Raw genomic sequence first — 12811 nt, 5'->3', positions numbered from 1 at the left:
AGTGAGGCCCTGAGCAACTCAGTGAGACCCTATCTCTAAATAAAATACAAAAAGAGGGCTGGGGGTGTGGCTCAGTGGTTGAGCGCCCCTGAGTTCAATCCCTGGTATCAAAAAAATTTAAAAAGCAGACAGCTGTGTGTGCAGTAGGTGGGGGTGGGGAGCCTGCAGGGGAAGGGACATTCTCTTGGCTTGGCACTCGGATGCTTGGACATTCTCTGGGTGGGAGTCCTCAGCAGACGTTGACTTGGGAGGGAGGAGGGTGTGAAACTTTGTCTTCTGCCCAGAAGGATAAATGGCCTAACTCTCCTCCTGGTGCCTCTCACATTTCAGGGAATCCTGATCACCTGGACAAAGGGTTTTAAGGCAACTGACTGTGTGGGTCACAACGTAGCCACTTTACTAAGGGATGCGATAAAAAGGAGAGAGGTAACTATCAAAAGAACGTTTTAAAAACTCTTTTGGGGGGAGGGGGGGTGGATATAAAAACTGCTTGCTTATTGTAAACAATTTGAACAATAAAGAAGTTTACGATGTGGGTAATATAAGATCCCCATTTCCTCACCCAACTGCTGCATTGAAACGAGGGTTATAAGTTTTGTGTTGTTAAGAGAGTGATATTTTTTAAAAAATATTTTTTAGTTGTCTATGAACCTTTATTTTATTTATTGATCTGTGGTGCTGAGAATCTGAACCCAGTGCCTCACACATGCTAGGCAAGCACTCTGCCACTGAGCCACACCCGAGCCCAGAGAGGTATTTTTTTAAAGAAAGGTGAAATCATGACTGTCATAAAGAGCTGTCTACAGTGGGGCTTGGCCTGCACTGTCACTAGGACGTCGTGTTCTATTGAACTCAGTGTACCCGAGTACAAACATTAGGCACAGTCGCCCTGTTGGCCTGACGGATTTAGACAGAGTCATCCATGATCATGTCAGAACTCGGAACATAGTCATAGGATTGTCCCTGCCCCCTGACGGCACCCATTCTAGAACAAAGCCCTAGCAGATCACACTGGTTACTGTGCAGCAGTGAACAAGCAGGATTGGAGCCACCCCTACCCTAAAGCAGTGTCCCTTTTCTTTTCAAAGGAATTCGACCTGGATGTGGTGGCTATGGTCAACGACACGGTGGGCACCATGATGACGTGTGCTTATGAGGAACCCAACTGTGAGGTTGGACTTATTGTAGGTGGGTGCTCTGGGAAGCATCTCTTCTTGGTCAAGGGAGAACTGGGTTTTCCTTCTCTCTGGCACCTGGACTCAGTAGCTTGGTCCTCGGTTTGGGACAATCTGTCTGTACTGTCCCTTTGCCATCTTTAGAGTTCAGTGCTGGACGAAGACCTCAGAGTTCACTGGAGGGTTATCCCTCCCCAGGACCCCCATGGTGCTGCACATGGATTGTGATAGACCGTCAAGAATGGGGCTTTCCAGAAGAGAGAGTGCAAAGACCCTGTGGCCCGGGTGGACAGGGTGGGGTACCTGGCGCTGTCCTGGCTGGCAGGGCAACACTGTTGGGCTGTATGGAGGGGCTCCCAGGACGTGTGGCTGTGGGAGTCAGACTGGAAAGGAAGCAAAAATCACTTTTTCTCCTGACAATGCTTCCAGCTGGAAAAGGCCAGAGTGGCCTCAGGTGCCATTTTACCCTCAGCAGCCACTGTTAGTGAGGGTCCTAGTCACTAAAGAAGGTTACAGAATGGTTACCTGTGGGTTCTGCAGCCTTTTCCCTTGTATTCACACATGGCAGAGGCCTGGGCCTCAGGAGCTTAAATTTGGGCTGTGAGGAGACCATTTGTCCAGTGGATCCGTTCCTAGTGTGAGAAGGCACTGGGCAGAGGCCCCTCACAGCCAGCATCTGCAGACTCAACTTGGACAGGGAGGAACGTCTCCCTACCTTGGGTACCATTTGCAGAGTATCTGGAGATGACCCCATCAGGCCACTCTCCTGTGCCAGGAGAACCTTTTGGCTTCTGTTGAAGTTTAGAAAACCAGGAAGCAGCCCCAGGAAAGGCGGGTGAGGGCCTGGCTCAGGGGCTTTATCTCTTCTTTCTTGAGCAAAGCTCCCTCCACCCAGCCCTTACCTTCCTTCTGCCTGGGGACGGGCTCAGGTAGGACACACAAAGCTAGGGTGACACAGCACATTCTCCTCTTGCAGACTGGTCTTCACTTCTTCCCTAGGAGCCAGGCCTGTCTGGTTCAGGACAGCTTGGCATCAGCCATTTTCTTTCCTCCATCAATTGATTGCTCAAAACCCCCGTGGGCAAGTATGTCTCCTCCCCTTCCACTTCTTGGGCTTCTCTGCTTTCTGTTTTATACTGAGAAGCTAGGAACAACAACAACAACAACAAAAAAAAAAAAACATAGGAATCCAGTAACATCAAGAGTCTGCAGATGCCACTCAAGTTTCTTCATCGAGGATAAAGGTGACCTGGCACTTCTGGTTGGCGGGGGGCATATCTGAGTTCACCTAGGTCCCACCTGGGTGTTTCCAGGGCCTTGTTGCTGAAAGTGTGGTCCATGGATTGCAGCATCCCTACCACTTAGGAGGGGCTGGTTAGAAATGCAGAGCCCTGGGCCCCACCCCCAGACCTCCCAAGTCAGATCTGCATCATCACAGGCTCCCAGGTGATTCAAGTGCATATTGAGATACCTATGGGAAGGACTCCTGGGTTGGTTGGTTTTTAAATTTTCAGTCCAATGACTATTACCCAAAGCTTGGTCCTTGTTCCCAATGCCAATCCAACAACGAGGACATGATTTTAAGAAAAAAAGGACTCCTGTCCCAAAGGCTGGGAGTCTGCCCATCATGGGGAACAGGGGGCCCCAAAGTCTGAATTACTTTGTTCCTGTGGTGGGTGTGTGCTTACGGACAGATAACTGCCTAGGATGTGGAAGAAAGGTAATCTGGTTTCCCCCGAAATTAGGGAGCAGGAGAGAGAGAGAAGAAGAGAAAGAAACATGTGCATTTTAAAAATAAGTTGCAGTGTCAGGACAGCAAGGGCTAATTCAGAGCATAAAGTGGAGCAGTGTCACATTTCCCCACTGTCCATTTCCATATTCCATTTCTATGGAAAACGGATGATGACATCTCTAAGCTGCCTCCTGCTGAGAGAGGGTAAAGTTGGGGGAAGTGACCCAAATTCTTATCAGATGGAGCATGGACAGTTAAGGGTATTCAGCATCGGGGCAGTCCAGAGGGCCATGGTGACAGTTGATGGGCAACTGGACAAGGCATACGTAGGGCAGAGATGATGCTAAGACACCAATAAACAAGACAGCAAAGCATTACTTTAACAATTAGCACAAAAGCAATTGGTATTTCAGCCAGTCTCTGAAAACAGTAACTCATAATCATATCAGTGAAAAACAGATCAAATTATCTATGTAGGAAGTTGGAAGATTTGTAGGGTCTAGGAGATCAGGCTCAAATTGACCCAGGATAAACTTGGGACTCTAGAGTCCTTTGTGATCATTATTTTTAATGAGTTCAATCTCACACTAAGACCCTTCCCTTATAGTTTTCAGCTTTACTTTTGGCAGGGCTGATACAAATATACATCTCCAGTAGGAGTCAAAGATGTTACTAAGTGTCTTCAGTCTGTGATAATCTCTGGTGGTAATATCTTATGCACAGAGATTTGACCGGCCCCAGTAGGAGTGTGCTTTGGCTGTACTCTCCCGCTAAGTGTTTAAGACCAGGTTGGTTAAAACTGACCTTTTTTTCTATCCACTGTTAAGAATCAACTGAGATTCCTCAGAGATCACTCTTGGGAATGTGTGTGAAGCCTCTTGGCTCCTTTAACTTTTCTCTGCCAGTGATGCCACTTACCAGGATGAGTCAGGGTCCTGCGGACCACCCGTGGCTTCTCTTGGAAGCCTCAGAGACATTTCCCCCTCCAATGACCCTCCTCTTTGCAGAATGTGCACTGGTTGCCTTCTTTTCTCTAGAGTCCTCTTGATCTCCCTGATGGGCAGATTGAGTGACTCACCAGAGTTGCAGGTCCCATTGTTCTCTGGGTCCTGACTTACCTCAGAGGGCAAGTGCCAAAATATTGGCTGCTTTTTCCTTGGCCCTTTTACTTCCTTGACTTTGGTCTCCAAGTTTTTGGTTTTAAACACCCAGCAGGCTAGTTTCACCAGTCTTAAAGTGGGAGTAACAGGTTATAACTTTAATATCTATAATTTTATAGTTACCCCTTTGAATTAATTGGAGATAGTATCCTGTCTTCCCTGATGGCTTATTGTCTCAAATACAGAAGCAATATTTCTGCAAAATACTAACAGGCAACAATTATAAAGTCTTCCAAGGAAAATATAAAACAAACACTAATGTAGCTTTGATTTCTGATTAGCCTCTGCAAATATATTTATCAACTCAATTACATACAAGTTTTACTTTAATTTTTTTTTTTTTTTTTTTTTGGCTACTGGGGATTGAACTCAGGGGCACTCAACCACTGAGCCACATCCCCAACCTTATTTTGTATTTTATTTAGAGACAGGGTCTCAGTCAGTTGCTTAGTACCTCACTAAATTGCTGAAGCTGGCTTTGAATTCACAGTCCTCTTGCCTCAGCCTCCTAAATCAGTGGGATTACAGGCGTGCACCACCATGCTCGGCACAAGTTTTACTTTTTAAAAACTCTTTTTACAAACCTAAACACCTTTAAAATTTTACCCAAAACCTTTAATTAAATTTCGTATTACATTCCCTGTTTACTTTGAGTTCACAGTAATCTTTACAACAACAAAAATCCATTTTTTGAACACAACTTTAAATAAGCTTAATTCTATTCTACTTCAGAACCATCCCAAAATGGAGAAGAACAAGAGGCAGAGCCTTAATTCAAGCCAGGCTGGCCCCTTGACAAATTTTGAAAAGTGTCTTCTGAATCTGCTCTTTGCCCCTTTTAAAAATATCTTTCTACAAAGTTCTCATGTATTATTTCCCAAGTCTATCTGAATCAGTTAACATAGTACATTACCGCTGAAACATAAGCAGAGGTGGAAAGAGCTCTCAACTTCCCTTTTGGGGAAGAGATGGCAGAATGTTTTCATTTTCCACATTGTCAACCTTTGAATAAATCTGGCTCTCCTTATTACCTTCCAAAAATACATTTAAATTCCCATCCCAGTGTAACACAAAATTTTATATATAACTTATTAACAACGGGTTACCTTTAGCCAGTTATAAAATATTAAATGACACAAATTCCAACCAAATTTGTTATTTCTTTATAAATCTGAAGGAGATATTGTACAGACAATTTTAGTTTGGAGAATATCAACTTGGTAAAGTGCTCTCCTAAGCTTTAAATTTAACTAAGTTTAACTTTGAATAAAATTTAGAATCCACAATATATGGGAAAAAAATAATCACAGGTCTGTGTGGGTTAGCAGTATTAGCAAAAATCAAAGGATAGGCGTAAATCTCTTTATATATTTAGGAAACAGAGGTAATGATCAGAAATTGACTTAGTCAAAGCAAACAGATATAAGACAGGTCTTCAAATGGCAGTGTGGCCCTTCTATGTCAGAAACAAAGTATAAAAGAGAACACTTATTGGTTACCTTGCCCATAAACTTACATACACTTTATTTTATAACATAAAATGAAACATTATTCATTTATATGAATATGAATGATATTCATTTCATTACTTAACACTTAAGTCTCATACAAACATAGTTCTCAGATGTATACATATATCTAGTCCCATTAGGGTGTCAACTATATTGTTATAACCTAAAATAACAGCTGTTTATTTAACCGGGTATAACATAATCATTTAAAAGACTTTAAAACAGGTACAAACCCTAATTCCTTTAAGATTTAGTTTCCCTAAGTAACAACACCTAATAGATACAAGAAATTATCTTGACGGATGAGAGCAGATCATTGTTGCAGACCTTGCTTCTTATCCATTTGAGATTTACCTTCCACACATTCTGCAACTGACTTAGACATTCACAACTTGTTTCCATCCTTGGGTTTGTCCTATTTTTCTTTTTGGACTTTAGCATAAGAATATTACTTTACCAGACAAAATACTTTTTTATCCAGAAACATTTCCTTTACCTTTGACTTTTTCATACTAAAATATATTTCCACACCTCTAACTTTCTTATGTCTCTTTTTTTAGTTTCAGACCCTTTCTTAAATTCATATTCTGAAACAGTCCTTATTAATGTTATCTGTGACTTAATTTACACAACAGATTTCATCCCAGGAGAGGGTTGGACCATCTGCCTATACAAAAACTGTGCCTGAATATTTTTTCCCCCAGGTGGCATTCAGAGAGTTGGAGCACAGGAGAGTTTTGACTCTGACCTGTGTCCCTTATTAGAATCACAATGCTATCAACATTAAATGAGTTCCCCACTGTCAGTTGTACCCAGAGCCTCCTTTTAGGCCCTGTTCTTACAGGAGGCATATTGATATCAGTGGAGGAGGCCCTTTCCACCCTTTTCTTTAGCCTTCCTTGAAGATCCCTGGGCAAAACACAGTTGGTGGGGTTTTTTTTGTTTGTTTTCTTTTCTTTTCTGGATGCAGTTGCTTACCAGTCTCCCCAGGCATTTAGTTTGATGGGATACAGTTATAGCAAGAATTGCTCTGCCCCAGTGACGGATATCCCCTGGCCAAATGGGGTGTCCTGTCAGATCTGAAAAGGGGAGGCTCTTCCTTGTCCCTAGGTCATAAACAGTGCTGGAACCTACTGCCACATCCTTTGTGGCCAGCAGTCTCCGTCCCCGTGGGCAGAAGGGGCTGGAAGGCAGGGCAGAGGCCAGCTGTCTGTGGCCACTCTTTTACAGCCCAGGCAGCTTTCCTGGGATTTCCTCCCAGCCCAGGGCTGGTGTCCCGACCCACATGGAGATGACCTGGCTGAGAAACGGTGCTGGGAGTGCCAGAATTGGGTTTAAAGGATTTAAGTCTTCTTAAACCTTTTCTCCTGGTGTCCTGCTATCCTTGCACACCAGAGGAACTGCTTTCAGGATCCAAATTAGTTCCTGACCGTTCAGGCTCCTTATCGTGCAACTGTATAAATGCCTGTACACACCAAATCTCTATTTTTTTGCCTATCCTTTACCCACTGACAGACCAACTCCAACTGCAAGATAGTATAATAATCCAGAAAACCATTCAAAGGCCAGATTGTGTTACAGTAAAGCATCTTTCTCTTAGACGGGCTTATACCTATCAGTGACCAATTCAACCAAGATTTCTCTTCTCAAGAGACTGCAGGTAAGATCAGTGCAGTATGGCCCATGTCTTAAAGGGCCTGTAACATACAAAAACACACAGCCAGACAAAAAATTCTCTCTCTCTCTCTCTCTCTCTCTCTCTCACTCTCTCTCTCAAAAAATAAAATAAAATAAAACAGATAGGCCTGCACATAAAAATTTCTTCCACTTACTTTACCTCTGATAGACCAACTCCATCTGCAAGGTCATAGAGTAATTCAGAAAGCTGTTAAAAAGCTATTCAAACAATTAGATTGTTACAGTAAAATATTATCTTTTCCTTAGGCAGGTTTATACCTATAGGTGGCCCTCTCTTCCACTTACTTTACCTCTGACAGACCAACTCCAATTGCAAGATCATACAAAAAAGAAACAGACAACCAGAAAGGATTCCCCAAACCATACCTGACACACAGGAACCTTTAAACCAGACAGACCAGCCAACATCTTTACCAAGAGACTTCCTATAGGACCAGCACAGTATGCCCATGTCTTAAAAGTGGCAGTAACAGATTCAAAGAAAAACACAGACAATTAGAAGGAATTCCCCAAACCAAGGCCAACAAACAGATGAGAAGCTAGAACAGACCAGAAGGGAGTAAATATCCCTAGGTTCTCAAGTCCTGTTTAACCATGACTCCTGTACCAGTGGCACCACAGATGTCCCTACCAAGAGGAAACAGACGTGTGGAATCAAGGATCTTGGTGTGTATGCTGGGGGACTGAACAGATGGCCAAGGGTACTGCGACGGACCAAGATGAAACAACCTGTACCATTCAGAGAGAGAAGGCAGGAGTTCTCCAAAGCAAAATGAGCTTTGGCAGCTGCTGGCATAGTCCCTCAGTCCCTTGCTCTAGTCATCAGCTCCTCTGGTTCCACCCGAGACATATTACCTGTCTCCTCACTCTCCTGCACTTGGTGCTCAACCAGTTCTCCAGCCGCCTTGCATCCTCAGAATGGACGTGGGGGTACTTGGAGAGCCGGGCCTGCCCAGAAAGCTGGAGTGGGGGCTGCCTTCGTCAGATTTGTTACCGAAAGCTCAGTCCTCACCCCCAGTGCCGATCCAATAACAAGGACACAGTTTTAAGAAAAAGGAAAGAGAAGATTTATTGCTTTGCTTGCAAAGGAGAAGCACAGGGGACTCCTGTCCCAGAGGCTGCTGATTCTGCCCATCAGGCTTTTAAAGAGGTGACTCAAAGGCTACATTCCATGGTTCTGTGTCCAGAGCTGTAATTCACTTGTTAATTTGGGTGATAGTCATTTCTGGTGGAGATCTTCTAGCGCCATCTCCAAGTCTGAATTACTTCATTCCTATAGTGGGTGTGTGCTCAGGGACAGGTAACTCTGCCTAGGATGGGGAAACAAAGTAATTCTGTTTCCCTTGAGATTAGGGGCGGGGGATTAGGGAGGAGCCTGGAGAAAGGAAGAGAAAGAAACATGTCTATTTAAAAAATAAGTTGCAGGGGTAGAGCAGCAAAGCCTAATTCAAAGCATAAAGTGGACACTCTGACATGACCGTGAGCCTGGGTATGTATCATGGCAATTAAAACTGCTGTGAATGCGTCCTCTCAATTTCTTTACTTGGCTCCTTGTGGACTGGCACAGAAAACCATCTGTGGTCCCACCCCAGTTTTGCATGGCCACTCCGAGTCACCCTGCTGTAGGGAGTTGAGGAGTGGAAACCAGAAGCCCCTGAGCCCTGGAAACCGTATGTCCGAGGCATGTGTGCATTTGTGGGAACATTCAGAGGGCTGTTCCTTCATCTCTGCATCATCATCAGATTTTTCAGAAAGGTACCAAAAAGTAAAGAACCATTGCGTTAGAAAGTTGGGCTGCCTTCTGAAGTGTGTGGAGAGCTTGAGCAGGCAGAGCCCATCCTGCCAGGAAAGAGGAGTGGACACCTCAGGTGTGGGAGTCGCCGACCCCCAGGTGTCATATGTGTATGTATATGTGTGTATATATAAGCACGTATGTATGTGCACACACATTTTTTTCTTCAAGCTACCACCTAAACTTGCACCTTTGGAGATACATTTCTTTGTTGGAAGACCATCTTCTATTCACATAAATATCTCCTTGTCTGTACAGGTCAACACGTGAGGCTCTCGACTTAAAGTGGATTAGCAGGTGGTTTAACTCAGATACTCCATTTGTATCTTGTATCTTTTCCTGGAAAACATTGGGAAAGCAAAGGTATTGCTTTGACCATCTCAAAAACGTACCCCTTATCTGTGGACTCCCAGGTTCCAGGCCTCAGGCCAGTTGCGAGACCCTCAACTGGTCTTGGGTGGCATAGCCATTCATTCCCACCCTTGTGTGTTACAGGGACTGGCTGTAATGCCTGCTACATGGAGGAAATGAAGAATGTCGAGATGTTGGAGGGGACTGAAGGGCGAATGTGTATCAACATGGAGTGGGGTGCCTTTGGCGACAACGGGAGTCTGGATGATATTAGAACAGAGTATGACAGATTGGTGGATGAATACTCTCTAAATGCTGGGAAACAAAGGTAACTGCCAGGTGGAGGTGGTCCCTAAGGGACCGGTGGGGAGGGTCTGGCTATATTCCACTGCAGTGGAAGAGGTTTCTAGTAGAAGTAAGGTCTGGACAGAAGCTTGGAGTCTGGTCCCTTTGGTACTCCTGACCTTGACTTTTGGCCTATGGACAGCAGAGGACCTGGGAGGATGAGCCCCTGACAGTACAAGATGGTCCCAGAGTATGCCCAGAGGATAGGTGACAGCTAACACACCACTGCCTCATGACCTGTGTAGGCCTGGACGAGTTTGGCTTTCCCCTGCATTTCTCCCCCTTCAAAAAAATATATGGGGGTGGAGCAGTGGGTCTGGGTTGAGGCAGAGGCCCTTCCGGTTCTTCCTTCTGAAACCCTGTGAGTCTCCATCGCCACCTAGTGGCCATGTGGAGCTTGCAGCTTAGGTTTCAGGGACCTGGTCTGAAATGGCATTGGAAATTAGATGAATGACCCTTTGTCTCAAGCCCCCAAGAACTAGTCTGTCCTAGTTGTGTCCCCGGAAGCAGAAAGAAGGGTTGGATAGCACCTCCCAACATAAGTTGGTCCCCTGCCGCTCTCAAGGTTTTGCCTTTCCTGAATACTGCCTATGTGTTATTCACTTAGAGTTTTGTTCGTTGGTTTGTTTCCTCTAATGCTGGGGATTGAATCCAGGAGCATTCTGTCACCGAGCTACATCCTTAGTCCATTTTATTTTATTTTATTTATTTGATTTTGAGACAGGGACTCACTAAGTTGCCCAAGCTGGCCTTGAGCTTGCGATCCTCCTGCCTTAGCCTCCCAAGTAGCTGAAATTACAGGTGTCTCCATCACACCACCACACCTGGCTTATTTAATGTTTTTTAAAAATCAGCTTATATTCTTAAATTTAATGGTGAAGGGGAGAAAGGTAAAACCAGTATCGCCCTAAGTAAATGCTAATCGTGGAATGAATGTAGTGAAGAACTGTTATTCAGTTCTAGCTAGTTCTCATGCTCTGCTAAAGCCTCTAAACCAAGACTGCCTTTGTTGAAAGGTGATCAGCAAGTGTTAGCAGGGCTCAAAGACACTTCAGCAGTAAGCTGAGATTGTCCCCTTGATGCAGTGAGAAGGGCTGGATGGGGACCGTGGTGATACCCACACTTTCTGCCATTCTCTGCTGTTCCACATATTTTCTGTGGACCACATGAAATCTTCCCAAATATTCTGGAATATCCAGATTCTCAGCTTGGGGATCCTGGGCCTGGGTGTGTGCCATGGAGGCATCTAAATCCCTAGTCATTTCTTGAGGCCCTTGAACCTGGAAAGGGCAGGAAATTAAAAGTCCCAAGAACAGGGTGACCTCGAGCATTGTGGCCACTGAATTCTCCCACCTGTGTGGCTTATCACTCTGCTGTGTGCTTGACCAGCACTGTGCCATTTGCAAAACCTTCAGAAAACTGAGGAATTTTTCCCTCCGTGGTCCTCTTGTCCCTTTAAGGCTCCGTCCAGTCATGTGCTTGTTCTGCAGCTTTGTACTGAGCACATAGCTGAGGGCCTGGCATGGTGCCATGCTGTGCCCTCGGGACTCAGAGCTGAGCAATATGCACACTCCCTGTCCCTCCTAGGCGGTGGGCCTGTGTCATTGTGGAGAAGGAGAAGGGCGAGGTGCAAGGGAGCCTGGCATAGGAAGGTAGAGCCAGTCTGGGGGGCATGTCCTCCAGGACATGGCATCTGGCTGAGATTCACCCAGGCAAGCGCAGGAGGTCAGCAGGGAGGTGACCACTGAGCAGCAAGGCATGAATGCTGCGGGGTGGTGTCTGATGTGGAGAGGGCGGAGGGTTCCGTGGTCCTTCCTGGTCTTTGCCTCAGCTGGGGAGCACAGGGCAGGTGTGCGACCCAGAAAGACCCTGAGAGCAAGGGCTCCTGGGAAGGACACTGCAGCCCCCTTCCTCCTGTGGCAGGTATGAGAAGATGATTAGTGGTATGTACCTGGGTGAAATTGTCCGCAACATCTTGATCGACTTCACCAAGAAGGGATTCCTCTTCCGAGGGCAGATCTCTGAGCCGCTGAAGACCAGGGGCATCTTTGAGACCAAATATCTCTCTCAGATTGAGAGGTGAGTGGGGATGGTTTTCTACCACCATTTGACCGTGAGATTGAGAGACTCCATTTCTCCCAGCCTCAGTTTCCTCGTCTTTCAAGTGGGAATAATCCTACATTTGGTGGCTAGTGGAGGACTAAACGATGTCATGTGTGGAAAACATGTCACAGAGTAAATCCTTTAAAAAGAGACTGGCTGGTCTATCATCACCATCATTGTCATTGTCATCTCTATCAATTAAATACAAACAAGACAAATATACCAGGAGAAGGAAAAAAAGTTGGGGAACACATCAGGTAGTCATGGCCAATAAACAAACAGTAAGTCCTCCTTACTAGAGAAGAATGCAAAGTAAACCAGGTGGCAATGGCTGCCTTAGGAAATGGTCAGAAGTTTTGAAAGTGCTGTTTCTTCTGAGGATACTTGTGGCCAAATATTGTATTGGCTGGAGAGTGAGCTGACATAACTTTCTGAAAGACATCTGCCAATGGGTATCAAAAGCCCTTTGAGGGGCTGGGGATGTGGCTTAAGCGGTAGCGCGCTCGCCTGGCGTGCGTGCGGCCCGGGTTCGGTCCTCAGCACCATGTACCAACAGAGATGTTGTGTCCGCCAGTGACTAAAAAGTAAATATTGAGGGATTCTCTCTCTCTCTCTCTCTCTCTCTCTCTCTTAAAAAAAAAAAAAGCCCTTTGACCCAGAAATACATCCTAAGGGGAAAAAAAAAATCAGAGTCACACACAAGATTTATAAACAAGAAATTTCATCAAAACGTTCCTTTATCATTGCAGACAATTGCAAATAGCTTTCTCCAGACCGGTGCACACTTGGTGCACACTTGGAGGGGAGCACTCTGGCCACCATTCCCCATCCTGTTCTCAGATAGGACTGTGGGGAGTTGCTCATCGGGTATCACCCAGGAATAAAAGTCAGTCCCCGGCTGCAGGCCCTGCTTCGACCAGTCACCTGGCTTTTTTTGTTCGCTG

At 45.3% G+C, this 12811-nt stretch overlaps 1 protein-coding gene across 1 annotated transcript in view; it reads left to right on the top strand.

Moving 5' to 3' along the window:
• Hk1 (hexokinase 1) overlaps positions 1-12811 on the top strand; it is a 72025-nt gene that overhangs the window by 56388 nt on the left and 2826 nt on the right. Inside the window, exons 13-16 of the mRNA XM_046419665.2 lie at positions 331-426; positions 1089-1188; positions 9564-9747; positions 11688-11843. Of these exons, the coding sequence (XP_046275621.1) occupies positions 331-426; positions 1089-1188; positions 9564-9747; positions 11688-11843 (536 nt within the window). The remainder of the gene's footprint in view (positions 1-330; positions 427-1088; positions 1189-9563; positions 9748-11687; positions 11844-12811) is intronic.

Source organism: Marmota monax, unplaced genomic scaffold (assembly GCF_021218885.2).
Source record: "Marmota monax isolate L192 unplaced genomic scaffold, Marmota_monax_Labrador192_F-V1.1 WCK01_AAM20220418_F8-fsc00019, whole genome shotgun sequence".
Classification (NCBI taxonomy): Eukaryota; Metazoa; Chordata; class Mammalia; order Rodentia; family Sciuridae; genus Marmota; species Marmota monax.
Note: the sequence above shows the minus strand (reverse complement) of the source record. Positions and strands in the feature narration are given on the sequence as shown.